Raw genomic sequence first — 24,226 nt, 5'->3', positions numbered from 1 at the left:
TTTCTTCTGAGTTGCCCAATTTATTAGCATACAATTGTTAGCATACAATAGTACTTTGTATTTCTGTGGTATCTGTTGTGATTATTCCTTCTTCATTTATGATTCTGTTTATGTGTGTACATACTTTTTTTCTTGATAAGTCTGGCTAGGGGTTTATTTATTTGTTTACTTTGTCCAAGAACCACTTCCTGGTTTCATTGATTTTTTTCTATTGTTTTATTTCTTTTCTGATCTTTATTACATCTGTCCTCCTAGTGACTTGGGGTTTCATTTGTTCTTTTTCTAGTTTCTTTGTGTAGACTATTTGTGATTGTTCTTGTTTCTTGAGAGAAGCCTGTATTGCTGCGTACTTTCCTCTTAGAACTGTCTTTGCTGTGTCCTACAGATTTTGGGCTGTTGTGTTTTTGTTTTCATTTGTCTCCATGTATTGCCTGATTCTGTTTTATTTAGAAGTATGTTGTTTTGCCTCCATGTGTTTGTAGATATTTTTGTTTAATTTATGTAACTTATTTCTAGTTTTATACCTTTGTGGTCTGGAGAAGCTGCTTGATACCATTTCAGTCTTGAATTTATTGAGGCTCTTCTTGAGGCCTACTATGTTGTCTATTCTCAAGAACGTTCCATGTACACTTGAGAAAAATGTGTATCCTGCTGCTTTTGGATGGAGTGTTCTGTAGATATCTGCTAAGTCCTTTTGATCTAATGTATTGTTAGTGCCTCTCTTTGCTTGTTTATTTTCTGTTGATCTGAGTGGTGTATTAAGTCTCCTAAAATGAATGTGTTGCAATCTATATCCTCCTTTAGTTCTTTTAGTATATTTTACATATTTAGTTGCTCCTATGTTGGGTGCATAGATATTTAAAATGGTTGTATCTTCTTGTTGGACTGATCCCTTTATCATCATGTAATGTCCTTCTTTGTCTTGTTACATTTTGTTTGAAATCAATTTTGTCTGGTGTAACTATTGCTAATTCTGCTTTTTTCTCCCTATTACATGTAATATCTTTTCCTTCCCTTCACTTTTATCTGTGTATGTTTTTGGGTTTGAGGTATCTCTTGTAGGCAGCATATGGATGGGTCTTTTTTCCATATCTATTCTGCCACTCTGTGTCTTTCGATTGGTGCATTCAGTCCATTTATGTTTAAGGTGATTATTGGTAGATATGTACTTATTGCCATTAGTTGTTTTCTGTTTTTTTGTATCTCCTCTTTTCCTTTCTTCCTCTCTTATATTCTTCTCTTGTTATTGATGGTTTTCTTTAGTGTTGTAATTGGATTTCTCTTTCTAAAATTTATTTTTGTGTGTATTGTAGTGTTTAGTTTTGGGTTACTGAAGGCTCAAGGATAGCTTCTTTACTATATAATCTATCCTAAACTGCTGATTACTCTATTTCAAACACAATCTAAAGGTACTTTTTGTTTACTTATTCTTCCTCCTCCACATTTTTCATATTAGATCTCATAATCTGCACTGTTACTGTATCCCTTGACCAATTTTGCGTATAACTAATTTTGCCTCTTTTGTTTTAATTTTGTACCTGCTTGGTAATTAGTTGGTCTATTACCTTTACTATGGGTTTATTTGCACTGGTGAAGGCTATTTAGTCTTAGGGTCATTTCCATCTATAGCAATTCCTTTAACATATCACGTAAGACTGTCTTAGTGGAGGTGAATTCTTTCACCTTTCATTTATCTGGAAATTGTTAATCCCTGCTTCAAATTTAAATAATCTTGCTGGATTGGGCATTCTTGGCAGGAGGTCCTTCTGTTTCAGTACATTAAATATGTCATGTCACTCCCTTCTGGCCTGAAGAGTTCCTGTTGAGAAGTCTTCTGATAGCCTGATGGGATTTCCTTTATAACTAATCTTTTTTCTCTGGCTGCTTTCAACACTCCTTATCATTGATCTTTACCATTTTAATTATTATATATCTTGGTGTTGTCTTTCTGGGGCAGAAAGACAACACCAAGATATATAATAATTAAAATGGCAAAGATCAATGATTAAAATGGCAAAGATCCTGTTTGGGGATCTCTATGCTTCCATGATGTGAGTGTCTGTTTCCTTCCCCAGACTGGGGAAGTTTTCAACAATTATTTCCTTGAAGAGACTTTTCATCTCTTTGTTTTTCTCTTCTCCTTCTGGTACCCCTATTATGCAAATATTGTTTCATCTGGATGGTCACATAGCCCTCTTATCATTCTTTCATTCATAGAGATCCTTTTTTTCTCTTATCCTCAGCTTGTTTTCCTGTTCTCTAATTTCTATTTCATTTATCTTCTCCTTTAGATGACCTAATCTACTTTTAAATCCCTCCATTGTATGTTTCACTTCTGTTACTGTATTCTTCAGCTCTGAGTGGCTCTTTTTTTCAGGTTTCAGGTTGAAGTTCTCCCTCAGATTTTGAATACTTTTCTGTAAATCTGTGAGCATGTTTATGACTTTTAGTTTTAAATCTTTATCAAGATTGGTGATCTCTGTTTCATTTAGCCCTCTTTCCTGGGGTTCTGTCTTGTAGTTTTGTTTGGATTCAGTTCCTCTGCCTGCTCACTTTGTCAGGGATTGTTTCTTCCTTTGTATTAGATAACTCTGTTATGCTTTCTGGTCTAAAGAGTAATAGCTTTATGAAGAAGGTGTGCTATGGTGCCCAGAAGCTCAAGATTCTTTATTCTCCAGTGTCTGGTTCTGTTTTGTGGGTCCCCGGTTGTTGGTGTCTCATGGGTGGGGTGCCTTCCTGTCTGGCTTCTGTAGTGGTCTGAGTCTGGGTGCGCAGTTTGCTTGAGCTGCTGCCTTTGTGATCAGCTCAGGAATCTTTGTTTGGTGTGGGTGGGGCTGCCCTCTTCCTGGCCTGCAGGGTTATGGTAGGGCTGCAGGGTTAATGGGGTGGGCAGACCAATGTGCCCCAGTTGGATACACAGCACCGGGTTTGGACACCTGCAGAAAGGAAGGGGCTCTTGGGGCTGGCTCCTCCAGGCACCTCTGGTAGGGCTGAAATGGAGCCAGGCAAGCTGGGAGAGACTCCCTCTGCCTGCCAGGCAGCAAAGTCAGATACTGCTGCTGGGTCAAGCAGGTTGTCTGTCGGAAGCAGGTGCAGGGAGGAGCCTTGGGGCTGTACTGCCAGCAGTGGGGATGGAGCATCTGGAGGTCCCGAGAGTTACTGACCTTTTAGGCCAAGGAAAGGCTGGGGAGGTATCCGCCACCTGTTCTGCAGTCTTCAGGTCGTTTTCAGGACATGTTGAATTTGCTGTATTTTCCTCTTCTATGTGGTGGTTTCAGGAGGAGGTTTCTGTCTTGTCTTCCTATTCCTCCATCTTTCTACTATAGTCTTTTAAATCTCTGTTGTATTTATTTTGCTCTAGTCTTTATTATTTCCTTCCACTTACTTAGGGTTTTGTTTTTGTTCTTTTTCTAGTTCCTTTAGGTGTAAGTTTAGATTGAGCTTTTTATTTTGGTAGGGACTCTATTGCTGTAAAGTTCCCTCTTAGACCTGCTTTTGTTGTGTTCTGAAGATTTTGGAACATTCTGTTTCCATCTTGTTTGTCTCCAGTATTTTTTGATGTCTTCTGTATTTATCCATTGGTTGGCTTCTACCTGTTTTTGTTTTCCAGTTTCTTTTCTTGTAATTAATTTCTAATTTAATACCACTGTGGTCAAAAAAGATGCTTGATACAATTTATATCTTAAATTTATTGAGACTTGTTTTTTGATCTGTTCTGAGGATTTTCCATGTTCTCCTGAAAGGAATGTGTAATCTGTTTTTGGATGTAATACCTGTTAAGTGCTTCTGGTCTAAAGTGTCATTCAAAGCTATTTGCTTATTGAGTTTCTGTCTGGATGATCTATCTACTCTGTGAGTGGGGTGTTAAGGTCCTTTCCTATTAGTATATTACTGTCAACTCCTTTATAGCTGTTGATATTTATTTTATATATTTAGATGTTCCTATTGTGGGTACATACTCGTAATTGTTTTATCATCTTGTTGGATTGATCCCTTCATCATTGTGTAATGCCTTTCTCTCTTGCTAGTCTTTTGAAGTCTATTTTATTTGATGTAAGTATTGTTGCCTCAGCTTTTGTTTTGATTCCATTTGTATGGAATATTCCATCCCTTCACTTTCAGTCTGTATGTCTTTAGGTCTGAATTGAGTCTTAACCTAAAGCATATAGATGGGTCTTATTTTTACCCTTTAATCCACCCTGTGTCTTTTGACTGGAGCATTTAGTCCATTTGCATTTAAAGTAATTATTGATAGGTATGTACTGATAACCAGTTTGTTGATTGTTTTCAGGTGGTTTTTTAGTTCCTTTCTTGCTCTCTTCCCTTGTGATTTGATGACTTTATTGTTATGCTTGGGGGGTTCCTTTTTTTTTTTGGCTATTAAAGGTTTTGGTTTGTGGTTATTATGAAATTCATAGGTAACACCTTATGTATGTACAGTCTATTTTAAGTTGATGGTCACTTAATTTCTAACATTTAATAAGAGTACTACATTTTTTACCTCCTCATTTTATTTGACATATTCCACGTCTTATTTTGTGTCTTGTAATTATTGTAGATAGAATTGATTTTACTTTTGTCTTGAACCATTACACTAGTTTTTTAAGTGACTGATTATTACCTTATATATTTGTCTTTACCAAAGCTTTTCTTTTAATTTTCTAACTGCTTCTTAAGGTCTTTTCTTGCTTAAAGTAGTCCCTTCAACATTTTTTGTACGGCTCATTTAGTGGTGGACTCCTTGACATTCATTTGGGAGACTTTCTTTCAATTCTGGAAGATAATCTTGCTGGGTACAGTATTCTTGGTTGTAGTTTTTTTTTTTTTTTTTCAGATGATAGCGTCATGGGGTTTTCCTTTATATTTAACTGTTTGCTTTTTTTCTTGCTGCTTTTAAGATTCTCTTGCTATTTAATTTTTGGTATTTTAACTATTATGTATATTTGTATGGACTTTGTTGGGTTTATTTTGCTTGGGGTACTTTTGCTTCCTGGATCTGTGTGTTTCCTTCTGCAGGTTCATAAAGTTTTTAGCTATTATTTCTTCAAATAAATTTTCTGCCCCTTTGTTTCTCCTTCTAGTACTCTTGTAATATGCATATTATACTTAATGTCCTAAAGGTCCCTTAACTTGTTCACATATTTAAAAATTATTTTTCTCTTTGCTGATAAGCTTGTTTTCCCCTACCTTGTCTTCCAGATCACTTATCCATTCTTTTGCATCCTCTCATCTGCTGTTGATTCCTCCTTGTATATTTTTCAGCTCTGATTGGTTCTTTTTTTTTTAGATTTTCTATCTGTTGAAGTTCTCAACTGAGATCAACCACTTCTCCCAAGTTCAGTGTGCATCTATGACGACAGTTTTGTTGAACTCTCTATTGGGTATACTGCTCATCTGTTTTTTTCCTGAGGTTTTATCTTTTGTTTGGAAAAATATTCTTCTGTCTCATTTTGTCTGACTCTTGTTTCTCTGTATTATGTAGTCAGTAGGACAGCCATGTCACCCGATCTTGGTGGCCTTATGTAGAGCATGTCCTGTGGGGTCTAGAAGCACAACGCCTCCCTCCCACCATAATTGATTGTTCCAGGGGTGTCCCCTGCACAGGCTGCATGCCATCCTGCTGTTGTGACTGGTACACAACTGCTGTTGGCACACTGTTGGTTGGGACTGTTGACACTGTGCTGGGTCTGGGAGTGAATGAGTCTGTGGAGACCCTTTAAGATCAGAGTTTAAGTTTCCTACAGCCCTCAGCTTCTTCTAGAGTTAGGCCTTGCTGATTTTCAAAGCCAGATGAAGAAAATAACATTTTTGATTGATTGGTCTGCTGTATTCTGTTCTCAATTTGATTTCTGCTTTTTTCTGTTACTTTTGTTGTTCTTTTTACTTGTCATTTTTATTTTACTGAAAAATTTTTATTGCTATGTATTTTCCTCTTATCACTGTTCTGCATGTACTTGTTTCTGATACATAGAATTTATATTTTAAGAAACTGCTCCAGTTTTTTCCTTTCTCACCCAGAGTCTTTGAAGATGACCTTTTCATTTCCAGATAGACCATTTTAGTTTGTTGGTTTCAAATTTTATTGGATTATGATCAAAGTGTTACTGGTAATCTTATAGAACTGGTATTAACTGTTTGATCCAATACTTTCTTTCATGCCCAACTCAGTGTGTTCTGTATTATTAGTATGTAAAGTTTTACATATTATCTACTTCAACTGACCCTTTTTATGTAAATGTTTTATAAAGGTCTTTTGTATCATTTTTTGTTCAATTGATATGTCTTGTACTGAGAGTAGAATATTAGTCTCTTAGTTTCTACGTGTATATATAATCATGTTATATCTCCCTATAGTTTTACTTCATAAAGTGGTTGCTCTTTTATGGAACACTAGATTCATAATATTTGTATCATTATGAATTTAGTTTTAAAAAGTTGTTTTAATGCTTTTTGTCTTACAGTTTGTTTTTCTAATATCAGAGATTTTTTAAAAAAATTGTGTTCACTTGCCTCAGACATCTTTGTTCATACCTTTATTTTTATCCTTTCTGAAGTATGTTTCTTGAAGATCTGATTTTGTAAGCCAAGTGGAGAATTTTTCTTTTAGTTCTGAATTAGGTCAATTAAAATTTATTTTTTATGACTCATAACATTTGGTCTCAACTTGTCAGAATATTTTATAATTATGTCTTTGCTCTTTAAATAACTTTTTGGGCATTTAAGGTTTATATTTTTGTTTTGATAACCTATTGTTTAAACTGTTTTAAATGGCATTCTTTAACTCTCCTTATTAGCCGATACAAGTTTGTTTTCTTTCCCTCTCAAAATTTGTTACCTACAACAATTGTGCATGAGTTTCCACCCTCATCTGACTGTTTGTCTTAGTAATATTTGGATATACTAAAACCCTCATTTTCTAGGTCTTATGGAGTTTTTCAGTTATCTCTTGGTCATATGAAGTTTTTTTCTCTAGATTTCTGAAGACGGGCTCACAAGTACTACGTTTTTGTATGTTTAAATGGCAGGGCCAAGACTTAAACATAGGTTTTCACATTGTGAATTTGGTGCCTTTTTCTCATTACTTATCCTTGTTGATATATAGTGTCAAATGTCCCTTAAGTTTGTGGTGATTGTCTTTAAAGTGACATAAGGCATGAACCTCATAGCATGGTTTGGTGGTGGGTCAGTTGCTTTTATTTTTATTTTTATTAAGGTATCATTGATAATCCTATACTCAGGTTTCACATGAGAACATTGTGGTTACGAGACTCCCCCCATTATCGAGTCCCCCCACACACACCCCATTACACTCACTGTCCATCAGCATAGTAAGATGCTATAGAGTCACTACTTGTCTTCTCTGTGCTATACTGCCTTCCCCGTGCCCCACCACCACATTATGTGTGCTAATCATAATGCCCCCTTTCCTCTTTCTCCCTCCCTTCTTACCCTTCCTCCCCAGTCTCTTTCCCTTTGGTAACTGTTAGTCCACTCTTGGATTCTGTGAGTCTGCTGCTGTTTTTTTCTTTCAGTTTTTGCTTTGTTCTTATACTCCACAGATGAGTGAAATCATTTGGTACTTGTCTTTCTCCACCTGGCTTATTTCAGGTCAGTTACTTTTCTTGTTGCTATATTTTAACTGTTCTTTCTTTTATCCTACAGGACCAAGCCATATGTCATTCTATGTTCGAACCCACAAAGGGTCAATACTTTCTCAGTGGTCTTTTGGCAACGGCACCCCTGTCACAAGTAAAGGAGGGGACTACTTTGTATTTTACTCTCATGGACTCCAGGCCTCTGCATGGCAGTTCTGGATAGAAGTACAGGTAGGATTTCCCAGCACTACTGATATCATTGATTAGCTCTCCAATTAGTATTTAGCAAGAACCTTGGGATTAGTATTCTGCCTTTGTAGAGCTAGAGAGCTAACTAATATTCTCTGCCAGGTGTTGGAAGAACAACCTGAAAGAATGGTCACCGTGGCCATTGCTGCCCACTATTTTTCTGGGGAAGACAAGAGATCCTCCCAGCTGGATGCCCTGAAAGAGAAGTTCCCAGATTGGACATTTCCCTCTGCCTGGGTGTGCACCTACAATCTCTTTGTGTTTTAATACAGGGATACTCCATGTGACATAGTTTCTCCCTCAGTTACATGGATGCTTGTAATGTAAGTCAATGAATTCTAATGAGCATATGTTCAAGTAGTTTTGTGGGCTAATACTCATCAAGGCCAAGCACTGTAATGTTTTTGCTATGGGGTAGTGATGCATGGCCTTGTTGACACTTGAAAATGCCAGTTTTCTAGCACTTAAGCACATGTGGGTATTGCCACTACACACATATACCATTTTACATGACCTTAAGGACAAAAGCCAAGCCACTTCAATAGTTGTCACCTTAGACTCATGAAAAACGTGGAAGGTACTGTTAAGACTGTTGTGAATGAGAAAAATGACATTTTCCAATTAAAGCCCATTTATTGTGTCAGTGGCTGACAGGTAAAACACCATTCACTGAAGTAATGATTCCTTGAGGCCTGAGTTTGTGCTGCCTCAGGGAGCCTCGAGAGTGGGGTTTTCATCTGTTGTGAAGCCCAGGTCAATGGTTCTTGAGGTCCACTGTTGTGATGCTTTTCTGAGGTTGTTCTCAATGTCTGCAACATGTCTGTTCCTCTCTCCACCTTAACAGTTTGAGAAGAGGAGCATTTGGCCAAAACCTATTTATTCCCTATGGGTTTTGACAGGCTCTTAGTTCAGAATATTATTTAAGTATACAACCATAACTTCCTTCCTCAGAACACAGAATTGCTCTGGTGGGTATTCTGGAGTGGGAACAGAGTGGGGTGAGGGATGGTTGTGAGTGGCTGGGCATTTCCAAATATTTATTCTGTTGGTTTTATAGGAGTCTTCTGTTTTCCAAGGTTAATCCATTAGGATGTAATTTTGATGCACTGGGTCCTATTTTTGTCTGTTTTCCAACTAGTTGAACAGATTTAGTTTCTTAGAAACTTACTGTCCAGCAGAGCTTGGACTTGAGAGTGTGGCTTGTACTGGAATGAGACCTCTATCTATACCTGTGGCTGCTGGTGTTCAGATCCTGCATGGCAGCTCTAGGACTTAAAGGTGCTTTTCATTTTAAGGAAGATGGATGGCTGTGTAATTTGGGAGGTGTATCACAGGAGTGGAAGGGTTTGGTGAAATCAATGCTGAATTCTGCTTTTTTCTATTAGGTCAGACAAATTTTGAGTTTAGCAAGCATAGGCTAGAAAAAGATTTTAAAGAGAAGTCACAAAATGTGCATCACAGGAGGAAATTCTTCTTGAAGCTGCTTGTGTAAAGTGTACAGTGTGCTTTCTCAATCATGCTCCTCTTATTTTAACTCATTTAAGCAATGCCTGGGCTCCCAGACAGCAGGGCTGCAGCCGAAGCTGAGTAACAACATGCTGGCTGTCACGTTCATGGACACTGGAGTGGTTGTCAGCCTTTATAGAAACAATATAGTACTAGTTTCAAGTGCCTGGCCCCTGCCACATTTACCTGTGAAGTGAGATCATTTCTGAATATGTCAGGCAATATATAAAGTTTGCGGTGTGTATACCTTGTATGGAATCACAGTTGTGGAGAAATAGTAATTTCTGTTGCTGTGGTTAGAGTACTAGAAATTTATAGGCAAATCATGGTTTTCACATTCGAAAGCTGATACCATGCAAGGTCAGTGACAAAGATAAACACTAGTCTTGGCACACTTAATCATCTTGGGGGCTTGTTTTAATGCCAGAAATGGTTAATTAATTGCAGTATTTATGGTTCTGTTAACACACAAAGTGTCAGATCAGTATCCTCTGGGATTAAAGAACTCTAGTAATTCATCATTTGAATAAATTCATTTCTAATTAATGCATTATTTCCTATAGAATTTAACAGTACTTCACCATTTGGGGAAAATGATTTTCAAGAGACTTACATTGTGTTGGACCTAAGAATGTTGCATCAAGTATTTGCAGAGCTTGATAGAATTCCTAAAATGTTACCACTGAGGGGGGCCATAAGCCAGGCCACTACCTCAGGAAGCTGTAGGAAGGATGAAGATGTCTGTCCATATCTTTTCTTGTTTTGCTGACTTAATTGTTGCCTTAACAATGTTACTGAAAAACCTTTTAACATACTAGTTAGTATCTTCAACAACAAAAAAAACACATTGTATGTTCTCTTTCATACCCTTATTTGAGGGGTTATTTCAAGTCTACAGAACCTTTTAAACCCTCTAAAAAAACTACTTTTAAAAGACCTAAGATGACTCATGGGGGTATAAGTGCTGTTTTAATAGGTCATGTGATCAAAACTTAACATGGAAATCCTTTCTATCAGCTAATGAAACTGTGCATCTAAACTTCACAGAAATTCATGACCTACTTGGTAAATATTGAGCTTCACTGTATTTAGTAGTCTTAATCTTCTTCACTGGAGGTCACCGAAGTGCTAGTGAAGAAGGATGTTCTTTCACTGGGGAATAGGAGGACAGGAAGAAAAAATTCTTTGAGCCAGAGTGACCACTGCTCATTCTGATCTCCACAGAAGGGCACTGCCACTCTCAGAGCATGCAGCTGAGCATTGCATGACCTCTGTGCAAGCTGTTTTGCTTTCTGAGTGAATTCCCTTCAAACAGTTCAGTACAAAGGTAAAGCAGCTGAACAACTTCTATTCCTAATACACTTTTGCCTTAAGAGCCAAAGCCAAATTTATGCCCCTGAATGTGTTTTTATACTACTTGATGCTACTGTCTTACTTGATTTCTAAGACTATAACGTTCTTTTCTAAGTTTGGCCCTTGCAGTGACAAAGTGGGATCTATCCCAGGAATGCAACATTGGTTAAACATCTGAAAAATCAATGTAATACACCATGTTGATTAATGACCATATGAAGCCAAAAAATTTTTTGACAAAGGCTGACACTTTTTCATGATAAAAGCACTCAACAGAAGGGAACTGTCTCCACTTGACAAAGCTCATCTATGTAACACAGAAGGCTTCTAAGATCAGAAAGACAACAAGAATGTCCATGGTTCACTCCAATAGAGTATAGTATTTAACACTATTATTAGAAGCTCTAGCTGGAGCAGTTTGGCAAGAAACATCCAGACTAGAAAGGCAGAGAAAATCACCTCTAGGTGCAGATGACATGATCCTCCACATGAGAGAATCCTAAGGAATCCATTTAAAAAACCCTGTTAATAACAAATGAGTAGAGCAGTAGTGTAGGACTTAATATCAATATACAACAGTTACATTTCTAGATAGTCTATTTGCCATAGCATTAAGAAAAATACTTAGGAAGAAGCTTAATAATAGTACAAGATTATGCACATAAACAAAAAGACATCTGGTGTTAATAGATTTGGAAGGCTTCATATTAAGATGAAAATACTCTCCCAATTGATCTACAGGTTGAATGAACATAACCCATTCAAAATCCCGCTTCCTTGTGTGTGTGTGCGCGCACACACAGAAAATGACAAGCTGATACCTAAAATTCATAGGGAAACTCAAGGGACCCAGAATAGCATCAAAACAGTCTTAAAAAAGCAAATGACTCACACTTTTAAAACTGCCTGTAAAGTAACAACAGTAATCAACATAGTGTGGTACTGGAATTAAGAACAGGCATATAGATCAGTGTAATACAATTAACAGTCCAGAAATAGACCTACACATTTATGGTCAATGGATTTTCAAAATTCAATGGGGAAAAAAAATGTGCAGGGACAACTGACTACCCACATACAAAAAAACAAAGACCCTACAACTTCATTATATACAAAAATTAAATCAAAATGGTCCAAGGGCCTTAACATAGGAGATAAAAGCGTATCTTAACATGGACATAAATCTTCATAACTTTGATTAGACAAGTTTCTTAGATCCAAAAGCACAAGCAGCCAATGAAAAGATTGTATTTCACCCAAATGAAATACTTTCATGCTTCAAAGGACAGAATCATGAAAGTGTAAAGATAAGCCTTTAGAATGATAAAGTATTTGCAAGTCATTTATCTGATTAAGGTCTAATATCCAGAATATATAAAGGACTTCTGCAAACCAACAAAAAGACGATCCAATTGTGAAATGGGCAAAGGATGTAAATAGGCATTTTTCTCCAAAGACACACAAATGGCTAATCATATGAAAAGACATTAGCTATAGGGAAATGCAAATCTAAACATGAGATACCACTTCATAACTGCCTCATATGGCTATAATCCAAAATAGCCAATAACAAGTATTGATGGCAGATACTGGAAGCTGTCTCCACTGCTAGCAGAAATGTAAAAGAAACGGCACAGCACAGGCACTCTGGAATAGTTATTAGGCATTTCCTCAAAAAATTAATCATTATGATCTAGCACTGACATTCTTAGAGAACTTAAGACAGAAGCTTTAATGTGACTGTTCATGGTAGCATTATTCATGACATTCAAAAAGTGGAAATCACCCAGATGTTCCTCAACTGATAAGTGGATAAACAAATGTATATATCCATAACATTTCAGAATATCATTCAGCCTTATAAGGGAATCAAGTACTGATAATATGAAGCTGAACCTTGAAGATTTCATGCTAAGGCAAAGCGAGACAGAAACAGTTGTGCTGTACTATGTGATTCTACTTATATGAAGTATCCAGAATAGGCAGTTCCCCAGGGAGCAAAAACAAATTTATGTCAATAGGAAAAAGGAAAAAAAATTTTTTTTAAATTTTGTTGCCCTTTCATCCTCCTTGGTAACCACCAGTCACTTTTCAGTGTCAATGAGTCTGTTTTGTTCCTTCTGTTTTGCTTTTACATTCCATAAATAAGTGAAATCATATGATATTTGTCTTTCTCTGGCTTATTTATTTCACTGAGCATAACGTTTAGATCTATCCATGTTGTTGCAAATGGCAGGACTTTATTTTTTTTGCTGAATAATATTCCATTGTGTATATGGACCACATCTTCTTTATCCATTCATCTACTGATGGACACTTAGGTTGCTTCCATCAAAATCATTTTTAATTCCACCTATTTTGATGGTTAAGTCTCCTCTATAGTGACACACACAGTTTTGTTGATGAAAATCAAATAGGACATAATTTTTATATTTTGAATATTTTCCAAGTCATTAACATGGATTGTCTCTTCCAGGCTTCTCTTCTCCGGCAGCTAGGATGCTGCCAACTCTTGATGCCCCTATTCTAAATAATTCTGCATATAAATTTTAAATCTGTATGGGTTTCCAGCTATTTCATAAGGAAAATTCTAAGAGGCAGAATTATCTAATGAAAATAATTTCTTTGGTTTTTAGTACATATACTTCTTGCTGTTAACCTGAGACGATGAATAAACAAAGTTCAGGTAATGGTTTTATTACCCTTTACCAAGTAAAAAAAACCCAAAAAATGTACATTACAGACATAGCAGCAACTTTACAAGCAAAGATGGACTCTACCTCCAAATGACTTCTTGTTTTGGTATCAGCAAGTAATTTAAACTTCAAAATAGTCATACTGAATACTTAAATTCATTGGCTAAAATTATGGCTTAAACAGTTGATATGTGAACCAAACAAGGCTAAATAAAATAAGAATTTTTAAATGTATATATAAACTACCACAGAGGATTTTCTGTAAACCTACCAATTTTTTTTATCTTGGGGCCACCATTTCCATTAGTTGAAAGACAAGTATTTTATGGGAGAAAAGATTCATTTGTGGTATTAACCACAGGAATACAGTCAACTTCTTGGTGACCTGCTTTTAAGAATGCAAGATGAACCCAGCAGAATGTCAGGATATTTGAAAAGATCACAGCTGTTTATGGTGGTAAATATTTTATTGACTGAATATTCACACCAAACACAAAAATAATGCTAGTAGTTCTCCCTCTGGACTAGGACAGGAGAAGAAATGTCAGTTTAGTTTCTTGCTGGGCTGCATGTACTCACATGGGAAGTTATTTCCTATCTTAAGGTTCAGGGAAAGGTAGTTTAAAACAAAGGCTTAAATACAAGTAGCACCAGAAGGACCAGGTTCCAATAATCACATATTCCATCCATTCAGGAGTTTTCGTATGTGAAATTATTGCACTTGTAAAAAGTAAAGATAGTAAATTACCGACTCAATAATTTAAAACAATCTGATGAATTCTGAACTAAACAATTTCAAAATGGTATTGAGTTTCCCCTCAAAGGAAATCTGGCTAGGACAACTGAAACTAGCCATTTACTTTAAAAGGCAAGGAAGGATAAGGACCAAGTTTTATTTCTAAATCGTAACTGCACTATGAGGAGAGAGGTTGTTTCACATAGTGGTATGAATTTGGTCCACATCAAATACATTGTTCTTATAAAAATAAACAAGTCTGTTTTTGTAAAAAATAACATTGCATTCCTTTGTTCAAACTGCACAGTACAAACTAGCTGTCTAAATTAATACTGTTAAAAGGTTATTAGAAGTACATATAATGGATATGTGTTTAGCCTGAAGCAATTAAGGAGTATGCAGTTATGTTTTCATAATGTATGAAAACTGAAATTTTAAATTTAAGTCAGATCTAGAAATACATAAAATATTTTTAAAGTTATAATGAGTGCATTCTTTACATACTAATTTTTAGGCATGATAATATAGGATTTAGCATCTATTTACATAAAAGTCCATTTTTATTCAATTTACAAAAGCAATAAATAAGAAACATTAATTTGCACAAAACCTGTTTCAATGCATGATCAGTATGACCATTTCTGTTACTTTCTGACCAAGCCAATAATAAACCTGTCTTCTATGAAGACTGCTCATATTTGGAAAAAAGAGCAAGCCCTGTCTTCATTCCAAGAGTATCTCTAGCCATGCAGAATCCAGCATAAAACCTTACAAATTATAATACAAGCCCTAAAAATAAGACAGTGCCTCTGAGTGTATTTATACAAGAGTATTCACAAAAAAGATACAACAGTTCTTTAATATAAAAAATACAGTGGTATCTAAGCATAATTGATCAGAACCCCTCCAACCTCTGCCCACACTGATTTTGCAGGAGACAAGCAGGCACACTGACTCACAGGTGACCTGCTTCCATCAGTTCAGGACTAGACTTAACAAGCTAGCAAAGCCACAGAGCGTGTCTCCATTTCACCTGCACATGTTCTGCTAGGGCAGCCATCTATTCAGGAGGCCCAATTAGGGAGTACAGCGCTCTAGACCCAAGGGGGGCATACAGGTAGCTCAAATACATGATGAGCTAGAGCAAGCACCTTAGCATTTATTTTTAAAAAGCCGTCTGGAGACACGCTGAACCAGAAAACCTGTAAGAAGCTATAAGTAGTGAAAAAGTAAGCTCATCAGGGGCAAAACAATCCCTATGGTTTAAGAGCTACCAACCTTTATGAAGGAATAAAACCAAAATATTCTCATGTACATCTGTACAGTATTCTTTATTACTTTTCACTGCAGCTTAAAAAAAATTTTTTTTTTATGAAAGATGATTCATTTGATATCACATTTTTATGGAGTTAGAGACTTCTTAAAATTTAGTAATACCTTACCAGAGTCTCTGAGCTGAGTTCTCTCCCTGGTTGAATCATCCAACTAGGTCACAGTATCCTCAGTTGCACACTGCTGCTAATTAATACTGCCCATGGTGAAGGTACCTCACTGTTGTTAGGACACAGAACAGTCGTAAGTCCCATCCTGAAAAGGTTCTTCCTCCTCAGCTCGGATTGTGTCCTCCTCTTTCCGGCTGACCATACTGCCACCTCCGACCTCGCCCTGGGGGATGCTTCCATGGCCCAAGGAGCCCCTGCTCTCCTCTGCCCGCGGGCTATTCTGTTCAGGAGTCTTACCCACAATTACTGGCTGGAAGGCTTCAGGCTGGATCTGCTCTTCTGTTATTTCACTGAGTTTCTGTAGTTGTGGCTTAATGACGTTTAAAAATGGCTTATATCCAGGACTAGGTAGAGGAAAAAGGAAATTAGCTTTCATCTGCCATACTCAAAAGCCTCCATAGGGTGTTATGGACAAATTCCTACTCTACACTGATACTAGTTAGGTCAATGATGGGTATAGGAGGAAAGAGAGGGCATGGGAGGTAGAGAAGAAAGGGCAAGTAGGTGCCCTGGCCAGCATACAGGGAGCTGCACACAGTTAACTATGAGTCTTGGATTTCTGAGCACTTAGAAGCAAAGACTGACATTCTTTATCCAACTGAAAATCATATTCTACAGTTTAAGAACCAAAAGGATTTTAGACTCGAAGACCTTCAGAGAACATCTAACCTAAATGAATTTATCAATTAAGGAAAACTAGATCCAAGTAAGGGAAGCCTAAATCACACATCATTGGTGACAAAAGGCTAGAATCCCAGGCTCTTAACTTCTATCCACTACTCTTAATTCGGGCTTCCTAGTAACCACTATGGAATGTTAAATTCACATAGACCTTACAAATTTTTACTTTTGCAAGTAGACATTTTTAGGTTATTACCTTCAATACCACAGAAAAAGCTCTATTCTAATTCTAAGATCATTTATACTGCAGTCAATCAAGTCAGTGACATACATTCCCTTTATAAACTGACCACCACCATCTCAAGGACAATTATTAAAATGGCTGGGTATGGAATAGTAATTCAAGAAAATGTAGTCTTAAAAATGAACATACAAAAGTGTTTTTATTTCTACCAATCTAAAAATCTCTATATAAATGAACCAGAACTAAGCCTTACTGTTAAAGGACAGGATTCAGCCAATGTAAAAAGCCTAAGGAAATGAGCACTTACCAATCTGTAGAGGCCCATCGGTCCACTGCATGTAGCCCTGTTTTTATATTCTGTAACATCTCTCCATCTACCTCCGAAGACTGTATAATAACCAAAATCTGGTTGATTACTGCAGATTCTCTAAGAATCAGGCCTATGACAGTGCACCAGTCCAGACATCCTGCCTCCATGAAGATGTGCAGCAAATACCTATATATAAGCAGAAACAGAATGATTCATACCAAGAAGAATCTACAAGTTACTAATGGGCAGTCATGATCAGTAACCAAATATCTTGAGTAGGCAATCCCTACTTTCAAAAAGCTGAGAAACTCACCGAAGCTGGACCTGGGATTTGTGAGGCCCTTTACTCGCCAGCTCCATGGAGATGTGCTCTAGCTCTGACTGAGTTAGACTGAGTGTGGAGAAATTTTCATCCACCATTGTCCAATCCCCATCCACCATGGAGCTACTTTCAGTCAAGTCTGTGGCTGAACCAATACTGCATTCATCACCTGAAGAATTGCCAAAAATTATGTTTTAATTTTTAAATATTAGCTATTCCTCAGATGTTGGTATCTCCTCAGGATTCTGAAACCAAAACATTACTCTGCTAAAATTCCCACATTATATTAACAGTAAATATTTAAAAAAACATTTTGAGAGATAACCAAGCATTATATGCCTTTCTATGGAAAAACATACTGTATCACCTATTAAGTAATCTCACCTGCTGCCAAAAAGAAATCTAGCTATATAAGTTGATCAAGTCTTTAGCTTCAATTACCAATTTATAATAAATACGTAAAATACATAAACACAAGAAATACATGTCATAAAGATGCAGCAACCACTATCTATATTATTATGAGAAAATCCATAAAAGCAGGTTTCTTCAATGAGTAAGTTGTGAGAGAAAAAGATGGGGATGGGAACAATCACTAAAAAGATCAAAATGTGGATCTTGATTCAAACATAAGAAAAACAGTAACATTACGAAAAAATTGGAATTTGCTTTCTGGATATTTTTTGGTATTAAGGAATTGTTAAATTTCATGGGGATGATCCCTAAACACACACACACATTTTTTTAAAAGAAAGTCCTTTTAGAGGTACATACTGAAACATTCACAGATAAAATTTATCATGTCTTGGATTTGGTTCAATAATACAAAGGAGGGGGGAAGTAGATGAAACAAACCTGGTCATGAGTTAGTAATAACGGAAGCTGGGTGATGGATACACAGGGTTGGAGAGCAAGCGGTCCATTATATATTTATCTTTACTTTTTAAATATGTTTGAAATGATCTAAGTTTTCTAAAAAAAAGCAGTGGTACCTCCTCATATCTATTAGAATGGCTACTATAAAAAAACTAGCAAATAAGTATTGATGGGGATGTGGAGAAATCAGTACACTGTCAACACTGGTGGGAATATAAAACAGTACAGTAGTTCCTCAAAGTATTAAAAATTGAATAACCATATGACCCAGCAATCCCACTTCTGGGTATATACCCAAGAGAATAAAAAGCAGAATCTCAAAGAGGTATCTGTACTCTCTTGTTCATTGTTGCATTATTCACAATAGCCAAAAGGTGGAAACAACACAATAGTCCATCATCGGACAGATGAACAAAATGTGGTATATACACATAATGGAATATTATTCAGCCTTAAAAAAGGAAGGAAATTCTGACACTTGCTCCAACATGGATGAACTTTGTGAACATTATGCTAAGTGAAATAAGCCTGTCACAAAACAATACATGAAGTATCTAAAGCAGTCATATTCAGAGACAGAAAACAGAATGGTAGCTGCCACAAGTTGGGAAAGGGGAGTTGTTATTTAATGGCCACAGAGCTTTAGTTTTGCAAGATGAGGGGTTCTGGAGGTTGGCTGCACAACCTTAGGTATACTTAACACTGCTGATCCATACACTACAGACTGAAAACTCAAACAGCAGGCGAGTGCCACACTAAGAAAACTGCTGAAAATTAGACCCATTGCTACTTAAACTCCTATAATTATATAAACCTAAGCAACAAAAATCACTTAAAAACTTTTTAAATTTGTAATTCATCCACTGCTTGAAGAGCACAGGCTGGCACATACTTTTTAGTAAAGGGCCAGACGGTAAATATTTTAAGCTTTGAAGACTAAGAAGCAAAATTAAGGATACTGTATCATCCTTAAAAGAGAAAAAGAAAATTTCCACAAATTTTTACCAAGGAAACAAAAACGAGAAGATAATTGAGTGCATACACAGGTCTATTTATGAGAAGACCAGAATTCCTTATGTGGGGATAACAACACTTCGCTTACATTTGCTTACTAACTTCAAAGTCGGTGTTTCTGTATCATCAAATAGACTGCAAAGGTTTATCTACTAGTCCTGATTTGTAATGAGATTTTACCTATTTCATTTATCTAAAATAAACATGGCGAAGTACAGTTCAAGTCCAAGTTGTTTTAGTAACTGCCTACATCTGCAGCAGATGCTAATGATTAATCCTCAAAGACACATCTTGAAAGAGTGAAACTCTCTCTGAAGTGCTACAGCACACATACTTTCTTACAAAGAAACTGAAGAGGAGCTAGGATTCAAAATGGCATTTACCTTTATTAGATAAAGGTGATAGAAAGGCATCTTGCATTTGTGGTCCATGAGATGAGGCTGTATCTGTCTCATGATGTGTGGGGCCAATGCTGCCGAGCCAGCTCTGACTTCGTTGGACATTAGAGATGCCAGCATCTATCTCAAGGTTTAAAAAAGGATCAGCTGACTGACACTTTAACAGCTGCTCTCCCACTGCAAAGCAGGTCCAAAAACAAAGTAAACATTGGGAATTCAAAGTGCACACAGTGCCATGTCCAACTCAGTAATTTCAGCTTCTCTTCCTCTCACCTCCAAATACTAAAACTTCAAAGCCAACTACTGTCCTACAATGCACCATCTACCTGCAAACCAACCACGGATGTGGGGCTGAAACAACATGGACTGACTACATTATGCTATCTAACAGTTACCTTCTATGTGTCTTATTAGAACTAGGGAAAACTTCATTCTGTTCATCTTTTAAGTGATTTTCCTTGGTTCTAAACATGACAAGAAATTTCCAAATGCCATAATAGAAGGTTTTTGTTTGAAATACCGTAAGTGATAATTAAAAGTATACTGAACTAAAAAATTTCATCTTTTAATTTTTCTTTCATCAAAATACAGCTTCACTTTGTCTTTTCCTACTTTGGAAGATAGTCCAAGCTCTCAAAGATGCATTTTACCATTTCTCTGGAATAAGTCTTGTCAGGTAAGTCAGCTTAGCTTATTTTGAGGTCCATAACTAACCAATTCCAAAACTCCTCTCTACAAATAAGTGGTAGTACTCATATTCAGCACATTCTCAACTTGTTGATTTTCTGAGATAACAATGGTTGGATTTATAAATTAGACTTCAGCATCCCAAGACTTAGAGATATAGGTTCTACTTTACTTATATCCTTGGTCAAATGGTAGATGTTCCAACTGATGTACAAAAAGTTGGCTTTTATCTGAATTTAGAATGAAAAGACTTTCTTGAATATCAGCTAACAGCAAAATGTCTAAAAATGTGGAGTAAGATACAATTCTCCTTGTGCACATGACACAAAGCCCAAGTTACCTGTTCGGTATTTTCCATTCTTGAAAGGAGAACTGATAGAAGAGGCTGGGATAATGGGAAGTGGCCACAGGAAATCTTTGTGGAGTCTCTTCAGGGCTAACACAAAGTTGTCTACCCGGGCAGCTCGGGTACGTTCCTTGCATAGCCAGCTAATGAGTTCAAAGCCTAGCTGGGCTGCAAAGCAGCCAAGGTCCTTTAGCCGAACTTCTTCTAAGAGACGCCGAGCATGTCTCCAGAGCATCATGTCAATATACATATTCTCAGCACAGTCACTGTCTTTACTCCATCTGTAAGTGGGAACACAAGAAAGCTGCAGAAAATCTTTACTTGAGGACTTCACACACTTCTATGCAGCAGCACTGGTTAATTTTGAGAAGGAGATAAGAGATCTAAGATCTAATTCTGGTTGAAAAGGAAAATACATTATCAGGGTTTCTCCTCTGTGTGATGCCATGACGTGCTGAACATACCAGGAGCACAGGAGGCTCTTAAAACATTTGTAAAATGAATACACATAGTGGGAAAAAATAGGAGACAACACAAAGCCAAACCAGGAAGAAGGTTGTGGCTGGCTGAAGGAAAGAAAAGGAGCAAATAAATGTTGTATTTGAAGAAACCCATGAAAAGAGGGAAGGAGATCAGATCATGAAACCAGGGAGAGAAAAGCAAAGTGAAATGAAGTCTCTCAATGTGAGTTATGTAGACAAAAAAATAAAACCGATTTTTAAAGCTTAATGGCTTGACTACATACACTCTATCATCCCTTACTCACGGGAGCTGATGTACCTGGGTTGGTACCTGGGTAATGTGCTTTCAGCCAGAGGCAGCACTGGAGCGAGGTTGCCTTGATTCAGATCTTGGCTGTGCTACCCATTAATTGTATGAACATAACCAAGTTTATTTTCTGGGCCTCTGTTTCTTTCCCCGTACACTGTGGGTACCCTTATAGAGAATAAAAGCCTCCATGTGTACTGCTTAGAACCATGCCTGGCACATAGCACTATGTATGCATTAGCCAGTATTTAAATTCAGGGTACAGCCAAGATGCTACTGTTTGCCTGTCAACTGTTTACAGTTCTCCATGGTTGCACTTCATCTGTACATAGCCCATGATGTATATGTGTGTATGTTGGGAGTGGGGGTGGTATTAATGGGAGTGCCTGTGATAAGGAAAAGCAATAAAACATCAAAACAGAAATCGTTCAATAAGCTGTCACTGTGTGCCAGGCAGTGTAGGTGACAACAGAGTATAAAAAGATTAGGGAAGGTGGGGGAGAAAATGAGCCAAGAACGTGTAACAGCACAGGAAGGACTACAAGGACCTCACACACAGAGGAATTTCTAACTATTTTATAATGTTCGGTTTGAATTCATGGTTCCGCCTCAGGAGGCAATAACCCATCTATGGGTGATTTAGCCTTCAGTCTCCAGGATATACTTTTTGGTTCTCCCACTGTTTAATGACTTCTCCAGTCAAGAAAGTCACAGGAGAGTCAATACACAAGGACTACATTTTAATTTTTTTGTGAAGAAATAGAGTTGGACAGAAGGTTAACTGTTGACTGTTAAGCTTTTGAATAATCTGCAGATTTATCTATCTTCCTTTTTATTTTGGTCCTCTGTTATCAAAGGTACTTTAAAGTTATTTGCATTCTGAACAAGTAAACCAAGATCTAACCTAGCACAAGGGGCAAAACTATAGAGTAAAGAAGTGTGGATTCTGGAGGAAGAAAAAAAAGGGAAGCCTTTTGGAAACAGAAAAGGGACTGCAAACTGGATCGAACAGATGTTTTCCTAAGATCCAATTCCGCAAATGCCCTGAAATGCAATGAATCACAGAATGTCCTGACAGAAGTAATGATTCTTTATTCTTTTACCTTTTCCCAGAAGGACCAGATGGCATACTTAGTGTTTTCTGTAAGCTGAATTTACTAGCAGGAACATTTTCAGCTGACTGAGATAAACTGATACTTCGATTCCTGAAGAACTCAAATCCACCACTTGAACTGGGTTCCTAAGATTACACACAAGATGAAGCACGTTAGGGAAAGATGCCATGCAGTGTATGGACTAGAGAAGCTGTGCTACTGTGCAACTAACCTGAGCTGTAGGTGTGGATGGTGGTGTCTCAGATTCTCCAGATCCAATGGCTTTAAGAAATCGAATCATGTGTCGACACAGGTCCCATTTGCCTTGTTCCAGGGCTGTATTGAACAGAAGGGTGGCATGTTGCCTACTTACTGCTGGGACTTCCATATTCTACAAAAACAACCACGGAAAGCAAGCATTCTTTTTATACTAAAAATGATTTGTGAAGATACAAGCAATTTATCATCTCCACAGTTCCTAAACCCAGAAACAGGAATGTAGCCACAACACTGTAGGGGATAGTTCAATATTAAGATTAAGAGGAGCTTTAAAAAGTAAGGAAAACTGAGGCAAATACTCTGTTGGTATAATACATTATGACTTACTGAACTTCTACACTCCAGATACCTTACATAAACCTGATACACATTCTTTCATTTGTCCTAATGACTCTTCAAAATAGGTCTTTCATTTCGGTTTTACAGATGGGTAAAATGAGTTAAGTAACTTGTTGAAGATAAGCAGAAAAGCTGGATTATAAATCTGGGTTTGCCTGACTCCAAGAGAGCTAAGGTCGGTCTCCTGTGACAGTTTCCTGAGGATGTGACCAAGAACAGCTTTGCTCTGGGAAACAGTAGTAGTGCTACACAGGCAGTGTCCTCAGTCACTCTCGCACATTTAACATCACTTCCTGCCTTGGCCTTCACGAAAAGGTGCCTACTAGACAAGTTTAACTAGAATTATTAGATGACAATCCATAGAAACTTAGTAATCCTGATAAAGTTTCTAATTGCACTGCTTGGGAGATCACTGAAAATTTAAGCAACCTACAACGAAAAACAACTACCTTATAGTTTCTATTTTTAGGATTCTATGGCTTTTTAAGACTAGCAAGGAATCACAGGATTCAGGGCCATCCAGCCTCTGCTTGAATATATCCTGTGCTTTTTAATCAGGGGTCCTGAAGCAACTACACTGATAGGAAATCTGCCTCAGACAGTTCCAAACCAGGTTCATGGTTAGCTTCTTAAATTGATGGTAACAACTTTGTAGTTATTTGCAAATACCTTTAAGTGCAGCTTATCAAATCCATATCAGAATGATAGGAGCAACACTCACCCTTTTATCAAGTATATAATGAAACATTTTCAGGAGTCTCAGAGAGCCCACTGTTTTGACAACAACTGTGTGCTATGAGGAAAACTACTGTGGCAGGCCTGAGGTTTCTCAGCTTGCTGTGGGGAGCCTAACATAAGGTGCTCTGCCATGACCCATGCGCTGATCCATGTCCCCTCAGCAATTCCACACTATTAGGAAACAAATGTATTATTGTAGGGGGGCTCAAATAAATCCACTAATAATCAAAACAATTCTTTATTATGTTTCTTATGTAAGACTTGAATAATCTGTTATGTATGTACTTACATGTATTATATATGACACATATAATACATTTTTTCAGTACTGATCAAATATTCAAAATAATACTGTAAATTCATTAATATTTTCGGCCTACTTATGGACAAATAGGATTTTAAAATCCCTGTGATGTTATGCTATGATATTCAAATTTTGTGTCACTATTTGATAATAGTTCTTCAAAAGGAAAAGAGATAAAGTGAACAGAAAACTGGACTGTATTAATTCCTAAGGCACAACCAGTGTCAACATAGAACATTTTTTTCCCCC

At 37.1% G+C, this 24,226-nt stretch overlaps 2 protein-coding genes across 10 annotated transcripts in view; one reads left to right on the top strand and one right to left on the bottom strand.

The window, feature by feature from the left end:
- ERMP1 (endoplasmic reticulum metallopeptidase 1) overlaps window positions 1-24,226 on the top strand; it is a 113,101-nt gene that overhangs the window by 58,810 nt on the left and 30,065 nt on the right. For 2 of the 9 annotated variants that reach the window (XR_005023398.2, XM_057498643.1), the window contains exon 14: window positions 7,663-7,826. Coding sequence is in view for 4 of the 9 variants with exons in the window: in XM_057498643.1 (XP_057354626.1) it covers window positions 7,663-7,826 (164 nt within the window). In the remaining 5 variants the exon portion in view is untranslated. Of the gene's footprint in view, window positions 1-7,662; window positions 7,827-7,946; window positions 9,897-10,367; window positions 12,868-20,013; window positions 20,099-22,336; window positions 24,168-24,226 lie in introns of those variants that run through there. The other 7 variants (XR_005023394.2, XR_005023397.2, XR_005023399.2 and 4 more) reach the window with 7 other exon arrangements.
- The window catches only part of RIC1 (RIC1 homolog, RAB6A GEF complex partner 1), a 135,917-nt gene continuing 125,538 nt past the window's right edge, over window positions 13,848-24,226 (bottom strand). Inside the window, exons 20-26 of the mRNA XM_036878825.2 lie at window positions 22,550-22,708; window positions 22,327-22,463; window positions 20,450-20,736; window positions 19,408-19,599; window positions 17,126-17,303; window positions 16,810-16,998; window positions 13,848-15,981 (exon numbers count right to left, since the gene is read on the bottom strand). Of these exons, the coding sequence (XP_036734720.1) occupies window positions 15,693-15,981; window positions 16,810-16,998; window positions 17,126-17,303; window positions 19,408-19,599; window positions 20,450-20,736; window positions 22,327-22,463; window positions 22,550-22,708 (1,431 nt within the window). The 3' untranslated portion in view covers window positions 13,848-15,692. The remainder of the gene's footprint in view (window positions 15,982-16,809; window positions 16,999-17,125; window positions 17,304-19,407; window positions 19,600-20,449; window positions 20,737-22,326; window positions 22,464-22,549; window positions 22,709-24,226) is intronic.

This window comes from Manis pentadactyla, chromosome 3 (genome assembly GCF_030020395.1).
Source record: "Manis pentadactyla isolate mManPen7 chromosome 3, mManPen7.hap1, whole genome shotgun sequence".
In the NCBI taxonomy this organism is placed as follows: Eukaryota; Metazoa; Chordata; class Mammalia; order Pholidota; family Manidae; genus Manis; species Manis pentadactyla.
The sequence above is the reverse complement of the archived record's forward strand: the minus strand, read 5'-3'. Positions and strand labels throughout refer to the sequence as shown.